General features: G+C 42.1%; 1 protein-coding gene across 2 annotated transcripts in view; it reads left to right on the top strand.

Moving 5' to 3' along the window:
* The first annotated feature begins 5,269 nt into the window (after positions 1 to 5,269).
* Positions 5,270 to 23,500, top strand: part of rpa1 (replication protein A1) — a 101,989-nt gene continuing 83,758 nt past the window's right edge. The window contains exons 1-4 of one of the 2 annotated variants that reach the window (XM_087977230.1): positions 5,270 to 5,414; positions 11,855 to 11,902; positions 12,898 to 12,970; positions 19,927 to 20,035. In XM_087977230.1, coding sequence (XP_087833356.1) covers positions 5,382 to 5,414; positions 11,855 to 11,902; positions 12,898 to 12,970; positions 19,927 to 20,035 — 263 coding nt within the window. In that variant the 5' untranslated portion in view covers positions 5,270 to 5,381. The remainder of the gene's footprint in view (positions 5,415 to 11,854; positions 11,903 to 12,897; positions 12,971 to 19,926; positions 20,036 to 23,500) is intronic. The other variant, XM_043718171.2, reaches the window with a different exon arrangement.

The following is a 23,500-nucleotide window of genomic DNA, read 5'->3' as shown; positions in this document are numbered from 1 at the left end:
CCCATAGGGGACAAAGAGATTGGGTTTGTAAGTGCCCCCCTCACCAGTGGGGAGGTCAGAACATTTAAAAAGGAAATGAAGGTCCTGGTTGAGGATCCGGTGGGATTGTCTGAACAAATTGATCAATTTTTGGGGCCCAGTCTGTATACCTGGGCTGAATTAATGTCTATTTTGAATATACTATTTACTGGGGAGGAAAGGGGACTTATATGAGGAGCTGCCATTAAAATATGGGACAGGGAACACCCGATTGGAGATGGGGATGCTGGACAGGGAGAGGTGAAGTTTCCCCTCAGAGACCCCCAGTGGGAAAACCAAAACCCGGAGCATAGAGAAGAAATGAAGGAATTGAAAGGCTTGATTCTAAAAGGAATAACAGAGGCAGTTCCGAAGTCACAGAATTTGATTAAAGCCTTTGACAGGAGAAAGATGAGACTCCCTCAGCTTTCTTGCAAAGATTAAGGGACTCAATGCGGAAATACTCTGGAATGAACCCTGAGGACCCAGTGGCACAGGGTCTTTTGAAAGTACATTTTGTGACAAGAGCATGGCCAGCTATACAGAGAAAGATACAGAAGATAGAAGGATGGAGCGAAAAACCATTAGATGAATTGTTGAGAGAGGCACAGAAAGTATTTGTAAAAAGGGAGGATGAGAGACAAAAACAGAAGGTGAAAATGATGGTAGCTACAGTGGATGAGGTAATTAAGGGGAGAATGGAACCAATAGTGGGCAACCGGAGCGGCGGGAGGCAGCATGTAGGACAGAGAGGAAGAGGAAGAGGGAGAGGACAAGGGGGAACATTTGATAGAGGGTTTGAGCGACAGGGGCAGAGATGGAAGTCGCTATAGGCAGGATGCTATTATTGTGGAAAGATAGGGCATTTTAAGCGGGAGTGTCCTGATCTACAAAGGGAAGAAAAGGCAATTCCACTTATGAATTATGATGAAGAATAGGGGTGTCAGAGGTTCCTGCCCTCGGGGGCCCACCAGGAACCCTTGATAAACTTGAAGGTGGGACCGTGTAGGGAGGAAGTAGTCTTCCTAGTAGATACGGGGGCAGCACGGTCATTGCTGAAATTTAAAACAAAGAAGGTAGAAATGTTAACACGGTCAATTATTGTTTCTTTGTTTCAGGGGTAAAAGGGGAAGGATTTACTGTTCCAGTATTTGAACCTATGATGATAGAAGATCCTAAGGATAGGATCACAGGGGAACTGCTGTATATCCCTGATATAGGAAGTAACTTACTGGGGAGAGATTTAATTATCCTTTTAGGACTGGAGATTGGAGTTCAGGAAAAAGAATTAGTTGTACAACTGGCGATGTTGACAGAGGATGCTGAGAGAAAAATAGACCCTATTGTATGGGCTAGAGAAGGGAATCGTGGAAAACTACAGATCCCTCCCCTTACAATAAATTTAAAACGAAAAGGAGACGTTATCTGTGAACGACAATATCCTATTTCCATAGAAGGTGAACGAGGACTGCAGCCAGTAATTGAGGGACTAATTAGAGATGGACTATTGGAACCATGTATGTCTCCTTATAATACCCCAATTCTACCAGTGCGGAAATCTGATGGAACTTATCGATTGGTGCAGGATTTGAGAACATTAAATCGGATAGTACAGGTCAGGCACCCAGTGGTGCCAAACCCCTACACGTTATTAAGTAAGATCCCTCATGATCACAAATGGTTTAGTGTGATAGATTTAAAGGATGCCTTTTGGGCTTGTCCCTTGGCGGAGGAAAGATTTGGGACTATTCCCCCTATGAAATCTTATTTGAATTACCTTATCTGGGAACGCAGGGAGAATTGCCAATTCCCGAAACTAAAGATTTGTTTTTAAAGAAGTATATACTGGGCTTGTCCTCCTCTTTATCTTTCCTCAGAAAACAGGGTCTATTGGCACAGACTCCGCCCCTTGAATTTGCTGTTCATCCCATCCGGCCAGGAGATTGGGTCTTAATAAAATCATGGACAGAGACTAAGCTGCAGCCAGACTGGGAAGGGCCGTATCAGGCTCTTTTGACTACCGAAACGGCAATAAGGACGGCGGAAAAAGGCTGGACTCATTATACTCGGATCAAAGGGCCAGTGGACCCTCCAGTTGAGGAAGAAGTCTGGACAGCCGAATCAACGCAAGACCCGCTGAAACTCAGACTAAAGAGACTTTGAGTAACTGACTATACAGTAGCGACGCGAGCGCGGGATTATTTCTGTAAGATTGTATATTAAGCCTTTTTGTGTTTTAGCATAATGATCAGAATACTGGGAATGCTTAGAGTTATGATGCTAGCCCTCTTCGTTTGGGATTTTGTCACATATCATTTTCATATGTATTATTAATGGTTCCTGAGTCTGATTATCCACAAGTAATAGACACTGATGTATGTAGCTTAGTAAATTGTGGGAATGTAGCTAATCAGAGACAATACTGCAACTCAGAGTTACATCTTAAGTCCTATGGGGATGGCCTCGGGGATGGTACCTGGTATAATGGTCTTGTCACAATACACCGGACCCCCTTTCCACCAGCACCGATTGTCCCGATAAAAAGTGTAACCCCATATATTTAACGATAAGGAAAACAACATGGCACGAAGCAGTTTTGGGAGGTGGCACTTATGAGGTACAATTAAATGAAACATTTGGGATTGAAATGAAAGCAAATGGGAAGGAGTTTGTGGGCTGTTGTTTTCGAATTAGCATAGGACAGGGAAAACGGGTAGAATTACTGGGTAATGAGATACAACCTTTCACCCCTCCCGATGATCCTAAAGTAGTAAAAATTATAGAGATAAAGGATTTGAAACAGACCATCAAGATAGAGACTGGGTACGGGGATGCAAATGTCTGGGTTGAATGGGTAAAGTATACTGTAAAAAGTCTGAACAAAAGCAATTGCTGTGCATGTGCCTCCGGTAGGCCAGTGGCCCAGGTGGTTCCCTTTCCGCTCGGGTGGAAGCGAGACAGGAAGGGCATGAAATGTATGATAGCCCTGTATCAGGATGAGACTGCATGGAATGATAGGAATTGTACCTCCCTATCTCTGATGTTCCCTCCCTTGGAGGAGAAAGATGCAAAAGATCCCCCCACATTTTCCGCCGCAGTTGGAAATCACACGTCATGTGTGCACAGGCGAGGTACGAGTCGGTCGAGACATTTGGGGGAGCTGAAATTATGTACAGAGATTAAGGATGTTACCGAAACGGAGAAGGGAGGGAACTACTCAGCACTAAAGGTTCCCCGAGCGGATCTGTGGTGGTACTGTGGAGGAAAAATATTGAGACCCACCCTACCTCCGGATTGGAAAGGGATATGCGCAATTGTACAATTGGCAATTCCATTTACCTTGGCATTTGAGAAGGAAAAGATTGTAGGGAAAAAGGGAAGGGGTAAGAGATTACTGTTAGATACTTCTTTTGATGACAGGATTTATCTCGACTCGGTAGGAGTCCCTAGGGGAGTACCTGAATTCAAAGCTCGTAACCAGATTGCAGCAGGCTTTGAGTCAGCTCTCTTTTGGTGGGCAACACTTAATAAAAATGTAGACTGGAAAAATTACATTTTTTTATAATCAACAGCGATTTATAAAATTATACAAGAGAGGCGGTTAAAGGAATATCAGAACAGCTTGATGCGACAAGTAGGATGGCATGGGAAAACAGAATAGCTCTTGATATGATTTTAGCAGAGAAAGGGGGTGGTGGTTTTTATCCTTACTTCCCTGATAGTAGTAGTCGGGGTATTGGTGGCCATTGGCTGTTGTGTCATACCCTGTATACGAGGGCTCACCCAGAGGCTGATTGAAACAGTCTTGGTGAAACGAATGCCCCTGAGGGGAATCAGACAGAGGAACTTTATCAACTAAATAATAAGGAGATGAGTGAGACTAAGATGGATGAAATCTCTGAAATGATGCTTGCGAATTTTGGGAACAATGTTTAAAAAAACAGAGACAAAAATGCAGAAGATAACAGATAGTAATGAAAAAAAAGGGGAAATTGTGGGATATAAATGAATTAATGTTATTTCTGCAAGTATAAATTCTGATACAGAACAGGAATGAGAAAATAGATATTCAGCAAAAAGAAAGGATATGTTAGCATGAGACGTGAATACAGAACAATGGTGGATATATGGGCAAACAGGAAAACATCTGTTCTCCTCGCTTGCACAGAGACACAAGAACAAACCCTAATTAAAGAGGTCAAAGTGGCCTCTGGATGGAAATAGATGCTGATAGAAGAAAAGATATGCCTAATCAATAATCTACAATAGACTGACGTCAAACAACCTTATGGGAGTTAGAGATAAGAGTTTGTCACGGACAAGACAGGATAAACAGAAGTTGTGGGATCAGTCTTAAGGAAATCTGTGACGTAAGCGAAGCAGGGAACAAACAATGGAATAAGGAAAAATATGGGGATTCAAACTGTATAAATTTCGAGAGTTTGTTGGATTTGGTGTGCATTTTGTCATTACCTTACCTGGTAATTATACAAAGCACCCACCTATAGGTGTACAAATAAACGGCTGATTCAGATATTCGTCTCGGACTGAAATTATTAAAGTGAGTGAGCTTTTGTTTCTCACAGTTGCCAGGGAAAACAATGTTTGAAGGAACATAACTCAGGTTTTAATATCGATCCTCATGGGAATCTATGACTCACTTAAATCGCCACACATTGTTGAGAAGGAACCAGAACGTTAAGCGAGGACTTGGCGTGTTCCATTATAATTTATGTAGACACCTTGTGCCCAAATTGAATGCTACATTTCTTACACCAGTGACAAAGCTTCAAACGTACTTCATTGGATCTAAAACATGTTGGACAGCCCCTCTTTTGTTTTGCTGTGTATTCAAACATAACTACCTGACGAAGGAACAGCGCTCCGAAAGCTATTACTTCCAAATAAACCTGTTGGACTATAATCTGTGGTTTTTAAACTTCAAACGTAGTGTTAACCCAGCACCTGGACATATCTTCCCCCACTCCAGCAGCAAGCAAGTATAGGCATTGCACACGCGCAGTGCCGGACTTGAAGGCGAACCATGCGGTGAAGCACTGCACATGCGCAATCACAGCCGAGCCGCGCGGCAACGAAACTGAGGAGGGAAATCTCGCCGAAAGGGGGTGTCCATCACGCAAATAGCCTTCCGCTCTTCCCCCAACGTGCCTTCTGCAGGCATCGCACATGCGTAGTAGTGAATTGAAGCTGAATGTCGGCTGGAGGGGCCTGACTGCGCTTGCGTCTTGCCAGCACTGGGGTCACATAGGAGCGCGCGCTTGAGTTGTTTTGGCGCCAGGTGAAAAGCGGGAGCGGTTGGCAGAAAATTTTAAAGTCGTTCAGAACCGAAGCCGGATCAAAGGATGGCGATTCGATTGTCGGAGGGGGCTATTTCGGTGCGTATGGGGCAATGTTTACCTCATTAAAAATCTGTATAATCTTTCTGGTTCTTGTGTAATGCACCCGTTTTTGGCTTTATTCTTTACCGTTAAATTTATTGGAATATGGAGGTGCAGGTTGAGGCGGGGTGTGGTGTGAGCAATGAAGTCGCATTGGGTCACAATGAAATATATAATGTTTCTTATCTTTGTCAAAATTGCTGCTGCAAATGGGTATTTTGCGGATGTAACGTGAAGCCTGTGCGCCGGGCCTCGGATGCGCAGTTAACAGGAGTGAGTCAAATTTAAAACAAAACATTTAAAAAATAAACTGCGGGTGCTGGACATCCGAAACAAAAAAAGGAAAGTGTCGGAGAAGCTCAGCAGGTCCGGAACACAATGCTGAAGAAACTCAGCAAGTATCTGTGAAGAGAGAAAACGCAGTTAACATCTCAAACCTAGCGGCCCTTCAGAACTTAAAACTATACCTATCTAATGTTGTAATCTTTAAACCTACACAACCTTTCCTCTTGGATTGGAAGTCAAGTACAGTTGGAGCTAGACGGGGTTCATCCTTTCACTGAAAGTCCCTAGAATTCCTGTTTCTTTTGAAGGTGTTGCAAATTTCCAGTACTTCATGCTATTTAAAATTGCACTCAGCTTTAGATTTCGAAGCTTTTCGGATGCTGCCTGAATTGCTGTGCTCTTCCAGCACGACTGATCCAGAATTGTGTTTGTATGCTGATTTTTAAAATGTAGTTGAAGTGCCCCCCAAAAATGTGTCACTAGAGAGATATCCATAGATGTTGAGCCATAGAGATGTACAGCATGGAAACAGACCCTTCGGTCCAACCCGTCCATGCCGACCAGATATCCCAACCCAATCTAGTCCCACCTGCCAGCACCTGGCCCATATCCCTCCAAACCCTTCCTATTCATATACCCATCCAAATGCCTTTTAAATGTTGCAATTGTACCAGCCTCCACCACTTCCTGTGGCAGCTCATTCCATACATGTACCATTCTGCATGAAAAAGTTGCCCCTTGGGTCTCTTTTATATCTTTCCCCTCTCACCCTAAACCTATGCCCTCTAGTTCTGGACTCCCTGACCCCAGGGAAAAGACTTTGCCTATTTACCCTATCCGTGCCCCTCATAATTTTGTAAACCTCTATAAAGTCACCCCTTAGCCTCAGACACTCCAGAGAAAACAGCCCCAGCCTGTTCAGCCTCTCCCTATAGCTCAAATCCTCCAACCCTGGCAACATCCTTGTAAACCTTTTCTGAACTCTTTCAAGTTTCACAATATCTTTCCGTTAGGAAGGAGACCAGAATTGCACGCAATATTCCAACAGCTGCAACATGACCTCCCAACTCAATACTCTGACCAATAAAGGAAAGCATACCAAATACCACCTTCACTATCCTATCTACCTGCGACTCCACTTTCAAGGAGCTATGAACCTACACTTCAAGATCTTTGTTCAGCAACACTCCCTAGGACCTTACCATGAAGTGTAGAAGTCCTGCTAAGATTTGCTTTCCCAAAATGCAGCACCTCTCATTTATCCAAATTAAACTCCATCTGCCACTTCTCAGCCCATTGGCCTATCTGGTCAAGATCCTGTTGTAATCTGAGGTAACCCTCTTCGCTGTCCATTACTCCAATTTTGGTGTCATCTGCAAACTTACTAACTGTACCTCATATGCTCGCATTCAAATCATTTATGTAAATGACAAAAAGTAGAGGGCCTAGCACCGATCCTTGTGGCACTCCACTGGTCACAGCCTCCAGTCTGGAAAAACAACCCTCCACCACCACCCTCTGTCTTCTACCTTTGAGCCACTTCTGTATCCAAATGACTCATTCTCCCTGTATTCAATGAGATCTAACCTTGCTAATCAGTCTCCCATGGGGAGCCTTGTCGAACGTCTGACTGAAGTCCATATAGATCACACTACTGCTCTGCCCTCATCAATTCTCTTTGTTACTACTTCAAAAATCTTAATCAAGTTTGTGAGACATGATTTCCCACGTACAAAGCCATGTTGACTATCCCTGATCAGTCCTTGCCTTTCCAAATACATGTACATCCTGTCCCCCAGGATTCCCTCCAACAACTTGCCCACCACTAAGGTCCAGCTCACTGGTTTTTGGTTCCCTGGCTTGTCCTTGCCACTCTTCTTAAACAGTGGCGCCACGATAGCCAACCTCCTGTCTTCCGGCACCTCATCTATGACTGTTGATGATACAAATATCTCAGCAAGAGGCCCAGCAATCACTTCTCTAGCTTCCCACAGAGTTCTCGGGTGCACTTGATCAGGTCCTGAGGATTTATCCACCTTTGTGTTTCAAGACATCCAGCCCTTCCTCCTCTGTAATCTGGACATTTTTGCAAGGTGTCACCATCTATTTCGCTACTTTCTCTATCTTCCATATCCTTTTCCACAGTAAATACTGATACAAAATACTCGTTTAGTATTTCTCCCATTTTCTGCAGCTCCACACAAAGGCCACATTACTGATCTTTGAGGGGGCCCTATTTTCTTTCTCTAGTTATCCTTTTGGTCCTTAATGTATTTATAAAAACCCATAGAAAGTAGTCTGAGGACAGATGACCTATAGCTTGACCAAATACCCAGGCACCTGAAAACATCACTAAGCAGTGAAACCATCATATAAGTAAAGCCAATAATATTATTGATGGCTAAATATTATGCAATGGCAGAGAGAGGCCTATACTTGAGATAAAATGGGTTATTGAAAGGTTTAAAAAAAATGTGGTTATCAAATAGAAGTTGGAGATTTTGTTTATGAATGGCCTTTCATGCCCCCAGTGTTTCCAAAATATTTGAGTGAACGTTTTCCATGTATGTACACCACTTTCTATGGTTCAGCATTAATATCATTTGATAACTCTCCTGTGGTGTACACGTTTTGGAGGGCACTTTAACTACAAAAACACAAGCTGAGTGCAATTTTAAATAGTATGAAGAAGTACCAGAAATTTACAACATCTTCAATTTTGAATTAGTCTAGCAAAGATTGCTTGCAGATACACTGGGCAGCGAATGCTCACTGTTGTGATGTCAGCTCCACAGGTTAGTCAGTTTCTGAAGGAGAAAGATAAATTTTATTTTAATTAAAGTAAAGGTTATAGGACACAAAATAGAACCTGGTGACATAGGCAGGTGATATTTGACATGCTTCTGCTGTCTGCTTGAAAAGCCTGTTAAATTTAGTGCCACGTGCATCCTTACCCTCTTTCCCTCTGCTGCCTGCAATCCTGCACATTACTGCCCTATAAGTACATTGTTACTCAGTCTCTATTTGTAGATAAAAAGAATTATGTTCTAGCCTAAAGATGTCCAAGTTGCTCTGTGCTGAAATATCGAATTAGCCCTCTGTCTTTCCCAATCATAAGCTTTTCCCTCAGTTCTTTGAAGGACTTGCCATTTAAATGGCAAGCTTTGTCAGTAGTTCAGATTTTGATATGTTAAATAGGATTATTCTCTGATTGCTGACCCCCTTAAGACTGCCAGGGCTTTATTCCCTGTGTACAACTTGTCATTTATTACCAATTCACAAAAACATCAAAATGATGCAGCTGCTTTATGCAGTAGCTATGCATTGTGTACACCAACTTCAGCAAGCTTTTGGCATTTGCAGTTTAAATTTAAAGTGACACTTTTAAAACCTCCATAGTTTTTAACATGCATTGTGAAAGAGATAAAGCGGTTTAACTACTTCTCTTCCTCGTGTTTTATAATTTCCCCTTTTTGTTAACTTTTGTCACTTGCATTTTTAAACATGTCTAAGCAAAGTAGGTAATTGTGTATTTTTGTCATCTTTCACATGCGCCAAAAGCATGCGATTCTACTAACTGGAAGTGAGAGACACAGTAGCTTGTGAAAGACAATTCAAGACCAGATAAAAATATTAGTTACCTGAAAGCCCAAACCAGGTAGAATTTTGGCATAAGGCACTTAATATTCCTACAGCATTTGGTATATTTTTCAGAACCTTGAAATTCTGATTTAGGCAATTGAGGCACAATACATAATATAGAACTTTTCACAACTTGCTTGATTTGCCACTCACCAGGACATTAATTTAACAAGTATGGTGCGGCGTCCTCTGTGGTGACATTGGTTGAGGTTCAAGATCTTACGTCAAAATGGGTTGAGGTGTCATTTTGTCCTACGTTGTGCTGAACGTAAGTATATTGTTGAGTTTGAAAATCCACATACTTGTGAAAATGATGCAGGCATTGACTTTCAATGTGTGCTCACTCCTGAGATGTGGTTGTCGGTGGCAGGGCCAGCATTTATTGCCAATCCTTAGTTGACCTTGAGAAGGTGTTGGTGAGCTGCCTAATATTCATAGAATCCTTAGTGTGGAAACAGGCTATTTGGCCCAACAAGTCCACACCGAGTATCGGAAGATTAACTGACCCAGACACATTTCACTATATGATTACTCTACATTTATCCCTGACTAATGCACCTAACCTACACATCCCTGAACGCTGGCCAATTTAGCATGGTCAACTCACCTAACTTGCACATCTTTGGATTGTGGGAGGAAACTGGAGCACCCAGAGGAAACACACACACACGCACACGCACACTGGGCGAATGTGCAAACATCACACAGACAATCGCTCGAGGCTGGAATTGAACCCGGATCTCTGGCGCTGTGAGGCAGCAATGTTAACCACTGAGCAGCTGTGCTGCCTTCTTGAACCTCTGTAGTCCGTCTGCTAGAGGTACACCCATAATGCTGTTTGCAGGGGAGTTCCAGGATTTTAACCCAGTGACATTGAAGGGATAGCAATATATTTCCAAGTCAGGATGAGTGGCTTGGAAAGGAAGCTGCAGTTATTTGTGAGTTCTGTGGGCTGCTTTGACCTGGATGGTGATGAGGATCTTAAATGTTGTTGGAGCTGCACTTGTCCAGGCAACTGGGGTGTCTGCCATCAACACTCGAATTGTATCTTGGGTATGGTGTACGGCTTTGGGGAATCAACAGATGAAGTGAATGCTGCAGGATTACCAGTCTCTGACCTGCTCTTGTAGTCACAGTATTTGTACAAGTAATCCAGTTCAATTTCTAATTACTGGTAACTATGTGGATGGTGATGAAGTTTTCAGTGCTGGTCATGTGATTGTCAAGGGGCTATGATTAGATTCTCTCTCATGGAAAACAGTTACTGTCTGGCACTTGTATGGCACACATGTCACTTGACCTGTCAGTCCAAATCCCTCTTTTTATACAGTTTTTACTGCATTTGGACATGAACTACTTCAGCATCTCAGGAATTGTGAACATGCACACTTCCAACTTTATGATGGATGGAATATCTTTGCTGAAACAGCTGATGGTGGTTGGGCTGAAGATGCTTCCCTCAGTTAGCTTGTAGAGATGAGACTTAATTCATACCTATAGTATTGATTGTTTCATTTCACCGAGGCATGTCCTGGAAATCCAGCCTTGCTATTCCTAGAATTATTGCAAAAATTAATTTTGTATATTTTCATAAAATCTTTCCAATTTATCTAGACCCAAACTGATAGAAAGTATGGTCGGTTTCTGAACTTGACAGTGATTGCAATTTACTACAAATAAATACAGCTGCAAGTAAACAATGATTAATCATCTTCAAAGGACTACTTAAACACTAATCCCCTTTTAAAACTTCCATCCACGCACATTCAAACAAAAACAATGGGCATCATGGGTAGAGAGAAAAACAGAAAGGCAACTTAATGGTCTCAATAAACTGGGTTTGCTGAGATGGTTTTTCTGGCATGCTAGGATTTGTTGCTTCTTGACCTTCATGTACTTTTGATTTGCTTTCAGGAGGCACCTTACCACATTTAGGTCTGATGTATTGGTTAAAAGCTACAATTAATAGTAACTGATGAGGGAAACATTTTTCCAACTCTAGATTAGACTAATTGGCTACCTGGAAGCTAAGCAAGTAGTTATTGACAAGCAAAAGGCCTTTGTCATAGATGATGGATCAAATTCTCTGAGCAAATCAGCTACTGTGGTGTTCAAATCTTCATTCATACACACACCATGACTCCCAACTTAATTGTAGCTTGGCTTGTCTGGCGGCTTGAACTGAAGGCAATGTAGACACCACTTAAAATGAGTAGCAGTCCTTTTCAAGGTAAGACAGTTATCTTCCCATTTCAGTCCAGAATCATAACAGAAAAATAAAATAAAAAATTTAAAATTCTGATAACATAGGTTTGTGAGAAATGCTAATGGGTGGATAGGATGTTCCTAACTGAAAGTTAAATATTTCTGGATGTGAATGATCTTGTATTCTAGACTCACTTCTCAACTTGAGTTGAAAATACTTCGATGTAATAGCCCATCCCAATTGTGATTCAAGTAACAGTTTGTATTTCCAGTGTAAAGAATAACTCTTCAATTTTGTTTTTCAGTCAATAGTTCAAGGAGGAACACCTTCACAGCCACTTTTACAAGTTATTGTAAGTGTCTTATTTTAAATTCTAGGTTACAGCCTTTTAATTAGGTTAACTGATTTGGCAAGACATAACATGTAAATGTCTAACATAACTGTGTGCTAAATGTGATTTGCAGTCTGAGTATGGCTAGCTGTGCACAAAAACAGATCCAAATGCAATTAAAATATTTTGAATGTATGATTCTACATATTTTAAGTTATCGTTCTTTGTGGCAATTAATTTTATAAAATACTAAGCAGTCAGATTTATTTATTTATGTGACAGTATTCATAATGGCAAGGTAAACCCCTCAAAAGTATTTGCAATACCAAATTTGTTATGAACTAGATCAATTATATCTTTCATAAAATTCTGTTTTAAACAAAATTCTGATGTATTTAAGAGTGGTAACTTGATGCAGTTTGATTAATGTTGCAAATGAGTTTGTCGCAAATCAATACAGCACCTCTGCATAACCTAATTTTTAATTACTGAAAATGACTGCAAACAATGTAGAACTACTTGCTAATAAAAATGAGCTATGGTAGTCAGTTGGCTACAATTTGTTTTATAAAATACATTCACAAGCTATTATAACAAATCTGTGAGTAACCAAATGGACCAGCTGAATTTGAAGAGCTACCTTGAAGGCCTGCGAAGGAGAGCACTTGACAGAAACATGGTTAGTACATTCTGGGAGTGGAGTCACTTCTGTCTAGCATGGTGGTTATTAAACAATTATTAAAGCTACCCAGTTTTTGACCACCTTGTATCAGTTTTGTATAAGTTATACCCTGGAAGCCAACAAAGTGTAGCAATACCACTCTTGTGATTCAATCTTGCACGTTCCAAGTTGTTTTGACTGCAACATTAAATTAAGGTAATAAGTATTTTGGATTAATATGCAAAGTGGAAAGGGCCCTTCTGCTTACTGTCATGCAAATCAATTGTAACATAGAATTGTTGTTTACAGCCAATATTGTTTCTGCCATAAAAGCAATTTATCTTGATTTATATAGAGTATCCGACGCATTACAAATGGCCCCCCAAGGTATCGCGTGCTGATGAGTGATGGAATCCATACACTGTCCTGTAAGTATTGCAGATCAGAATTTCTTTGCACCAGCTAGCAAAGTGATTTAATTGTTCAACCAATTCATTGAATTTTACACAAATTAGCATGCTAATAAAGAATCATAGTTCCAGTCTAATTGCAGAAGCAGTTCCATGACCACTTTTGTATGTTGCTTTTTATGTGAAGAGAGGGTACTTCATAAATATAAGCCAGTAATTGAGCCTTGACTGAAAGACTGATTGGCAGATTTGCAGTGGAACAGTAAATAAAAACCAAAAGAATTCCTGATGCTGGAAATCAGAAACAAAAACAGAAATTGCTGAAAAAGCTCAGCAGGTCTGTCTGCATCTGTGACGAGAAATCACAATTAAAATTTTGGGACCAGTGACCCTTTCCCAGAACTGTACTCCATTAGCTGAAATTTTCATTGCAGTGGAACAGGGTAGGGGAGAAGAGGCACACACTGTTGACCAAAACTTAAAAAAAAATGTTTAGCTTGTGAGCATCAGGCAGGAACAGATTGAGAGTAGAACATAAGAGAATATGTAAGTAGCAATTTTAACTTTTTATTGTTTGAACTAAGTAGCTTTGACTTGACGATTGCTTAGCAGGAGAAAAATCTTTGGTTATCAACAGCTTTGATACAACAGTTCTAATTCAATAACCCATTTCAATTCTTTCAGTTCCCCTTCTGACTCCCTCTCTGACATGTCCATCCTGGGTCTCCTCTATTGCCACAGCAAATCACACTGCAAGTTGGGGGAACAGCACCTCATCTTTTACCTGGGCAGCCGACAGCCCGGAGGACTCCACACTGATTTCTCCAATTTCAAATAATCTTCCCACCCATCTCCTGACTCCCTTTTAAAGCTCTGCCTCCTCCTTTCCATCCCTCCGACTGACCCTTCCAGCTACCAACTGGATTCATTCCTCCCATCGACCAGCAAAGGTTGTACCCACCACCTGTAATTACGAATCAGACCTCACTGCTTTGCCACTCTTAAGCTTTTTCACCTCCCTAATCACCACCAGTTTTATTTTTTATCTGCAGCTCCCAGTACCTCCACCTCTATTCATGAAGCAGGGTTATACCCAAAACGTTGACTTCGTCACCCCTACTGCTGACTGGCTTGCTGTGTTCTTCCAGTCTCCTGCTTGTCTGCTTTTGGTTTCCATCTGTAGTTTTTTTTGTCTCTTGATATAACAGTTTAGCCAACAGCAGCAGTTGTGTTTTCGAGGAATGATTGAAAGTCATTAATGGACATTTGTTAATTGAAATCCGAATGCTGTGGATCATAGAATAATAAAATTTTACAATACAGGAGGTAGCCAATTCATCCATTGTGTCAGAACCAACTCCTAAAAGAGTTACCCAGCTAGTCCTATTCTCCAACTCTAACTGTAACCCTATAAATTCATAGCTTTCAAATATATATCTAGTTCTGTTTTGAAACATCCTATGGAATCCACCTCCACCATTCTCGGCAGTGCATTCAAAATTTTAACAATTCTGAGTAAAGGGGTTCTTCCTCACCTCACCTCCTAGCTTTCTTGCTAACCATCTTGAAATTGCAACCCCTAATTACTGACGCACCAACTAGTAGATGCAGCATATCCTTCTTTACCCTGTCAAAATTGTCCATAATTTTGAACACCTCAGTAAGGTCACCTCTTAATCTTCTCTGTTCCAGGTGATAAGTCCAATATCTCTAATCTTTCCCAGTATCTAAAATCCCTCACTTCTGGGATAATTCTAGTAAATTGCCTTTTAATCGGCAATGGGGCTTTAACATGCTTCCTTAAATTTGGTCTCTAGAATTGAAGACAATATTCCAAATGTGGTCTGACCAATCATTTGGTGTGACATTAGTTCCTTGCTTTAATACTCTGTGCCTCTATTTATAAAACCAAGGATTCTACAAGCTGTCTTAATAACTGTTTCAATTTGCCCTTTAGGGAGGGAAACTGCAATCCTTACTTGGTCTAGCCGACCTGTGACTCCAGACCGACAGCAATGTGCTTAATTCTTAACTCCCCTCTGGGTAATTAGGAACGGGCAATAAATGCTGGCCAAGCCAGCAATGCCCTCATTCTGTAAATGATCTAAAATAAAAACTTGGCCAAAGTGAGGTCTGCAGATGCTAGAGATTAGAGTCAAGAGTGTGGTGCTGGAAAAGCACAGCAGGTCAGGCAGGATCCGAGGAGCAGGAAAATCAACATTTCGGGCAAATGATTTTTCTGTTCCTCAGATGCTGCCTGACCTGCTGTACTTTTCCAGTGCCACGCTCTTGACCAAAATAAAAACTTGCCTGGCTGTCTTCAGAGAATCAAGCATTTGAACCCCAAGGTTCGTCTGTGCTGCTCAAGTTGTTCCATTGAGACTGTAGTGTCTCTGATTTATTCTGCCAAAATGCATTCCCTCACATCTCACTGCACTGAAATTCATCTGCCAACTGTCTGCCTATTTGGCCAACTTGCCAACATCCCTCTGAAATTGCTCAGCATCCTCCTCACAAATCACTGTTCTCACTAGATTAGCAGCATCTGCATATTCAGAGATTTTGCCTTCAATCTCCATCTCCAAATCGTCATATAAATCAGCAAGAGCAAGGGTCCCAACACTGTTCTCTGTAGTGCACCAGTTTCAATTTGTCTCCAATGTGAGAAATGCTCATCTATTATCTACTGTTTACTATCTTTTAGCCAATTTCTAATCAGTACTGTCAAGGACCCAAACACTTATGATTTGCGAACCAACTGGACTTGTGGCACTGTATTAAATGCTTTCTGAAGGTTCAAATATCCAACATCTACACTACTAGCACTATCCTGTTCCACTGCCTGTCACCTCTCCAAAGAATTCAACTAAATTTGTTAGACATGACCTGCCCTTAACAAAGCCATGTTGACTGTCTAGTATTAATACATTTTTCTTAAATGTGTATATTTACCTAATCCTATGTTATGGCCTCCATCAGTTTTCCTGCTATTATCATCAAGTTAACAGGTTTTTAGTTTCCTGGGTTATCCATTTCTTCATTCTTAAACAATGGTGTCAGAGTTGCAATCTTCCAGTCCCCCAGGACTAATCCTGTGTTCAGAGATGCCTGGAAATTTTCTGGAAAAGATAAAGAAGGGACCTAAGGGGCCATTTTTTTCACATCACTGTGGTGCATGCATGGAATGGGCTGCCAGAGGAAGTTGTGGAGGCTGCTACAATTGCAGCATTTAAAAGGCGTCTGAATGGGTATAGGGATATGGGCTAGGTGCTGGCAAATGCGACTAGATTATTTAGGATATCTGATCGGCATGGATGAGTTGGACTGAAGGATCTGTTTCCATGCTGTATTTCTCTATGACCTCCACTATTTGCTCCCTTCCCTCAAATCTAGGATTTATTCCAACTGGGCCTGGCACCCTCTCTATCTGGAGTGCTGCTAAATGCAAGAAATCTGAAATAAAAAGAAAATGCTTTGGAGGGGTGGGACACTCCAGTTAAGCAGCATCTGTGGCAGGAGGGAAACAAATATTTTGTCTGTGCCCTTTCATCAGAACTGGGAATATTTGGGATGAAATAGGTTTTGAGAAAAGGTTGGATGGGACAAGGACCAAGTAAGGTCTATCACATAGCGTAGGGCAGGTGTAATTGACAGAAGTTACTCTACAGGGTGAAATGGAACAAATGCGAGGGTGTGGTGACGACAAAGAAACATGCTTTGAGCAGATTTCTAAAATCATAGAGACATACAGCACGGAAACAGCCCCTCCAATCCAACCAGTCCATGCCGACCAGATATCCCAACCCAATCTAGTCCCACCTGCCAGCACTCGGTCCCTATCCCTCCAAACCCTTCCTATTCATATACCCATCCAGATGCTTTTTAAATGTTGCATTTGTACTAGCCTCTACCACTTCCTCTAGCAGCCCATTCCACACAAGCACCACCCTCTGCGTGACAAAGTGCTCCTTTTAAGTCTCTTTTATATCTTGCCCCTCTCGCCCTAACCTATGCCCTCTAGTTGTGGACTCCTCCCCCCCCCCCCCCCCCCCCCCCCCCAAGAGAAAAGACCTTGTCTATTTACCCTATCCAGGCCCCTCATGATTTTATAAACCCCTAAGGTCACCCCTCAGCCTCTGATACTATAGGGAAAACAGCCCTAGTCTATTCAACCTCTCCCTCTAGCTCAAGTCCTCCAACCCTGGCAACACCCTTATAAATCATTTCTGAACCCTTTCAAGTTTCACAACATCCTTCCGACCGGAAGGAGACCAGGATTGCATGTAATATTCCAACAGTGGCCTAATCAATGTTCTGTACAGCCACAACATGACCTCCCAACTCCTGTACTCAACACTCTGTCCAATAAAGGAAAGCATACCAAATGCCTCCTTACTATCCTATCTACATGTGACTCCACTTTCAAGGTGCTATGAACTTGCACTCCAAGGTCTCTTTGTTCAGCAACACTCCCTCAGATCTTGCCATTAGGTGTATAAGTCTGCTAAGATTTGCTCTTCCAAAATGCAGCACCTCTCATTTATCTAAATTAAATTCCATCTGCCATTCATTGGCCCATCTTCTCAGCATCCCATTGTAATCTGAGGTAACCTTCGCTGTCCACTACTTCTCCAATTTTGGTGTCATCTGCAAACTTACTAACTATACCTCTTATGCTCACATCTGCTTGCTGAAAGAAAAAAAAGCCTAAGATGGTAGAAATAGGCCATTTGGCCCATAAAGTCTGCTCCATCATTCATTGAGATGGAGGCAGATCTGTCCCTCCAATCTGCTTTTCTGTCTTATTCCCATAACCTTCATGATTAAAAATCTCAATCTTGAATATGCTTATAACACAGCACAAGCAGTATAAAAGAAAACCAAATGGGGAATAAATTTTGATCCGGGCACATTGAACTCTGTGTTGAATTCATAAGGCTGTCAAATATCTAATTGAGTGATAAGATACTATTCCTGAAGCTTACCTGGAGCCTCACTGGAAAGTGCAATAGACAGGGGATAGAAATCTCAATGTGAGAGCAATGTGGAATCCCTGAAACACTTCTGTTTCTCTTTCCTGGTGCCTAAGCTGAGATTTTTTTTAAACCATTTTCTGTTTTTAATGCAAACTGTTGCTATTGCAAGCCTTTTTAGTTGGCAAACAGTGGCTCTGCAAGACTCTAAAGAAATATTTGAAGGTGATCACACCAGTGTATGAGTGAAACCAACTTCACAATTGAAATGCTCCATGATACTGGATTTCTTTGACTTTTATCAGCGAAAACAAGAATGCATTATGGGAAAATTGTCAAACTGTGGACTTGTTATCCAATTTTCTAATGACAATCACAATACAATATTGCTTAGAATGTTAATTAGCAGTTGATGAATTGGTTAAGAGTTCAGAAGTAGCCCTGAACTATAACCCTTGCTGAGGTGTCAACTTTTGCACAATATTCTCCTTGTTTTCCAAAACCTCCCTGTCTTTGCATCTCTCCATCTTTAATCTCCTCTTGTCCCACACCCTCCAAGAGGGGATTGTAAGTTTTAATTATAGAGTCATAGAGATGTACAGCATGGAAACAGACCCTTCAGTCTAACCCGTCCATGCTGATCAGATATCCCAATCCAATCTAGTCCCACCTGCCAGCACCCGGCCCATATCCCTCCAAACCCTTCCTATTCATATACCCATCCAAATGCCTCTTAAATGTTGCAATTGTACCAGCCTCCTCCACATCCTCTGGCAGCTCATTCCATACACGTACCACCCTCTGTGTGAAAAAGTTGCCCCTTTGGTCTCCTTTTTTTTATATCTTTCCCCTCTCACCCTAAACCTATGCCCTCCAGTTCTGGACTCCCCAACCCCAGGGAAAAGACTTTGTCTATTTATCCTATCCATGCCCCTCATAATTTTGTAAACCTCTATAAGGTCACCCCTCAGCGTCCGACGCTCCAGGGAAAACAGCCCCAGCCTGTTCAGCCTCTCCCTGTAGCTCCAATCCTCCAACCCTGGCAACATCCTTGTAAACCTTTTCTGAGCCCTTTCAAGTTTCACCACATCTTTCTGACAGGAAGGAGACCAGAACTGCATGCAATATTCCAACAGTGGCCTAACCAGTGTCCTGTACAGCCTCAACATGACCACCTAACCCCTGTACTCAATACTCTGACCAATAAAGGAAAGCATACCAAACGCTGCCTTCAGGATCCTATCTACCTGCGACTCCACTTTCAAGGAGCTATGAACCTGCAGTTTGGACGTTTTCCATTCATAATTGTTCCATGATTGGTGACCTTGCCTCCAATTACTGGAGCCTGAGCTCTAGAATTTCCTCTCTATACGTCTTTCTTGCTCCCCACCTTTTAAGACACTTCTTGAAACCTACATTTTTGACAAAGCATTCAGTCATTTGATCTAATATCTCGTTATGGGCTCAGTTTTACTTAATGTTCCAATGGAGTGCTCTAGAATATTCCATGACTTTTTAAAAGTGCTATATAAAATATAAGACTGTAAGACATACATACAGAAGCAGGCCTTTCAGGCCATCAAATTTGCTCTGCCACTCAGTAAGACAGTGGCTGATTTGATAACTCTCAATTTGATTTTTCCTGCCTTTTCCGAATAAAGCTTGATTCCCTTACTGATTTTTTTTAAAAATGCCTGTCCTAGCCTTGAATGTACTTATGACCCAGCCTCTACAGTCCTCTGCTATATGGACTTTCACAGGTTCAGTATCCTCTAAGTGAAGAAATTTCTCTCACTTACATTGTCACCCTTTTATAATGAAAATATGCCCTCTGCTTCAAGACTTTTCCGAAAAGAGGAAACTGCTTTTTTGCACATAACCAGTCAGGATCCTGAAGAATCTTGTATGTTTCAATGAGGTCACTTCTTATTCTTTGTGTTAAGATATTAAGATACAAATAGGTGGCAAACTGGATTTAACCTAAACTACTACTTATTTTAGCTTTCCTGCTTGCAACTCAGCTGAATTACATGGGAGATGAGGGTATTATTGCAGTAAACTGTGTCTGCCAGATCAACCGGTTCATCTGTAATACAATGAAGGATGGAAGGTATGAAAATTACTTTGTTGCTTAAATGTTAAAATAATTCCAGTATAGTAAGGGCATCTTGCTTTGGCTGGACGAGAAAATTGGAGCATGAGTGGCAAATATGCTTAATGTCTCGTTCCATGTGCAGTAACAAGGAAAAGAATGGCAAGGACAATGCATATGGATCGAGAATCCATGATTAGGATTGATAGAACTTGCAAGTGTGTACCATCTTATTCTCTAAGTCCCAAAGCAAGCACGGTGGTAAAATACTCACCATCAAATTGGTTATTAGTTGTGACTTTAAAGTCTCAATTCAGAGACTTGAAGGCAAACTAGGCTGACAGTCCTGTGTAGACTGATGGAATTATGTGCTTATTGGAGGCACCATCTGTTGGCCAAAACAATAAACTTGAGCTGGATCTGACCCCTCAGGTGGATCTGAAAGATTGGAAGAATTCAGAGAAGTGGGCAGAAGTACTCCCCAGTGCCCTCCCAGTCTTAATCTGTGCACCAAAAATGAACTTTAGCTCAGAATTAGATTAGATTACTTAGTGTGGAAACAGGCCCTTCGACCCAACAAGTCCACACCACCCCCCCCGAAGCGGGGGCTCACCCATACCCCTACATTTACCCCTTACCTAACACTACGGGCAATTTAGCATGGCCAATTCACCTGACCTGCACATCTTTGGACTGTGGGAGGAAACCGGAGCACCCAGAGGAAACCCACGCAGACGCGGGGAGAACGTGCAAACTCCACACACAGTCGCCTGAGGCGGGAATTGAACCCGGGTCTCTGGCGCTGTGAAGCAGCAGTGCTAACCACTGTGCCACCGTGCCGCCCACAAATGCAGAAGGAAGTCGTTTACCTCATTGTGTCTGCACCATCTCTGCAGATGCGCAATTCACCTTGTGCCATTCCCCTGTCCTCCGCACAATTTTGTATATTCCTTTTTGGATAACGGTTTAGTTCCCTATTGAATACTACACTTGAGCAATATGTGGCAGAACTTAACCGTTCCACACATTGAGTGAGTAGTTTTTTTGTCACTTTTGCTTCTTTTGCCAATTAATTTAAATCAGTTTGTAGGTTTGCTGGTAGATTAGTTCTCTGACGTTTCATCACATGCTAGGTAACATCAGTGAGCCTCTGAAGCGCTGGTGTTTTGTCCTGCTTGCTATTTATCTGTCTTAGTCTGTTGTGGTGGGTGATGTCACTTCTGGTTCTTTGTCTGAGAGGTTGGTAAATGGGGTCCAAATCGATATTTGTTAGTGGAGTTCCGGTTTGAATGCCAGGCCTCTAGGAATTCCCGTGCGTGTCTTTGTTTGGTCTGTCCCAGGATATATTGTCCCAGTAATAGTCATAGAGATGTACAGCACGGAAACCGAGCCTTCAGTCCACCGTGTCCATGCTGACCCGATATCCTAATCTAGTCTAGTCCCATTTGCCAGCACCTGGCCCATATCCCTCCAAAAACTTCCTATTTATATACCCATCCAAATGCCTCTTAAATGTTGCAATTGTACCAGTCTCTACCACATCCTCTGGCAGCTCATTCCATACCCGTACCACCCTCTGCCTGAAAACCTTGCCCCTTAGGTCTCTTTTTTTTTATTTTTCCCCTCTCACCCTAAACCTATGCCCTCTAGTTCTGGACTCCCGACCCCAGGGAAAAGACTTTGCCTATTTATCCTATCCACGCCCCTCATAATTTTATAAACCCTCTAAGGTCACCTCTCAGCCTCCGACGCTCCAGGGAAAACAGCCCCAGCCTGTTCAGCCTCTCCCTGTAACTCAAATCCTCCAACCCTGGCAACATCCTTGTAAATCTTTTCTGAACCCTTTCAAATTTCACAACATCTGGTCTCCTTCCTATCGGAAAGAATTGCATGCAATATTCCAATAGTGGCCTAATCAATGTCCTGTACAGCCGCAACATGGCCTCCCAACTCCTGTACTCAATACTCTGACCAATAAAGGAAAGCATACCAAACGCTGCCTTCACTACCCTATCTACTGTGACTCCACTTTCAAGGAGCTATCTACCTGCACTCCAAGGTCTCTTTGTTCAGCAACACTCCCTAGGACCTTACCATGAAGTGTAGAAGTCCTGCTAAGATTTGCTTTCCCAAAATGCAGCACCTCACATTTATCTGAATTAAACTCCATCTGCCACTTCTCAGCCCATTGGCCCATCTGATCCAGATCCTGTTGTTATCTGAGGTAACCCTCTTTGCTGTCCACTACACCTCCAATTTTGGTGTCATCTGCAAACTTACTAACTGTACCTCTTATGCTTACATCCAAATCATTTATGTAAATGACAAAAAGTAGAGGACCCAGCATTGATCCTTGTGGCACTCCACTGGTCACAGGCCTCCAGTCTGAAAAACAACCCTCCACCTTCACCCTCTGTCTTCTATCTTTGAGCCAGTTCTGTATCCTAATGGCTAGTTCTCCCTGTATTCTGTGATATCTAACCTTGCTAACCAGTCTCCCATGGAGAACCTTGTTGAATGCCTTACTGAAGTCCATATAGATCACATCTGCCAATCTGCTCTCATCAATCCTTTGTTACTACTGCAAAAAATCTCAACCAAGTTTGTGAGACAAAGCCATGTTGACTATCCCTAATCATTCATTCCCTTTCCAAATATGTGTACATCCTGTCCCTCAGGATTCCCTCCGACAACTTGCCCGCCATCGACCTCAGGCTCACTGGTTTTTAGTTTCTTGAATTGTCTTTACCACCCTTCTTAAACAGTGGCGCCATGTTGGCCAACTTCCAGTCTTCCCGCACCTCACCTGTTAATGATGATACAAATATTTCAGCAAGAGGTCCAGCAATCACTTCCCTAGCTTCCCACAGAGTTCTCAGGTACACCTGATCAGGTCCTGAGGATTTATCCATCTCTATACATTTCAAGACATCCAGCACTTCCTCTTCTGTAATATGGGTGTTTTTCAGCATCGCCATCTATTTCCCCACATCCTATATCTTCCATGTTCATCTCTATAGTAAACACTGATCCAAAATACTTATTTAGTATCTCCCCATCTCCTCCGTCTCCGCACGAAGGCTGCCTTGTTGATCTTTGAGGGGCCCTATTCTCTCCCGAGTTACCCTTTTGTCCTTAATGTATTTGTAAAAGCCCTTTGGATTCTCCTTAATTCTATTTGCCAAAGCTATCTCATGTCCCCTTTTTGCCCTCCTGATTTCCCTTTTACATATACTCCTCGTCCTTCCTTTTATACCCTTCTAAGGATTCACTCAATCTATCCTGTCTATACCTTACATATGCTTCCTTCTTTTTCTTAACCAAACCCTCAATTTCTTTAGTCATCCAGCATTCTCTATACCTACCAGTCTTTCCTTTTCCTCCTAACAGGAATATACTCTCTCTGGACCCTTGTTATCTAATTTCTAAAGGCTTCCAATTTTCCAGTCGTCCCTTTACCTGTGAACATCTGCACCCAATTAG

The sequence above is a fragment of the Chiloscyllium plagiosum genome, unplaced genomic scaffold, assembly GCF_037043375.1.
Source record: "Chiloscyllium plagiosum isolate Xiang-an unplaced genomic scaffold, Cpla_swu_hap1 HiC_scaffold_31, whole genome shotgun sequence".
NCBI classification, from domain to species: Eukaryota; Metazoa; Chordata; class Chondrichthyes; order Orectolobiformes; family Hemiscylliidae; genus Chiloscyllium; species Chiloscyllium plagiosum.
This window is presented reverse-complemented; position numbering and strand designations above follow the sequence as displayed.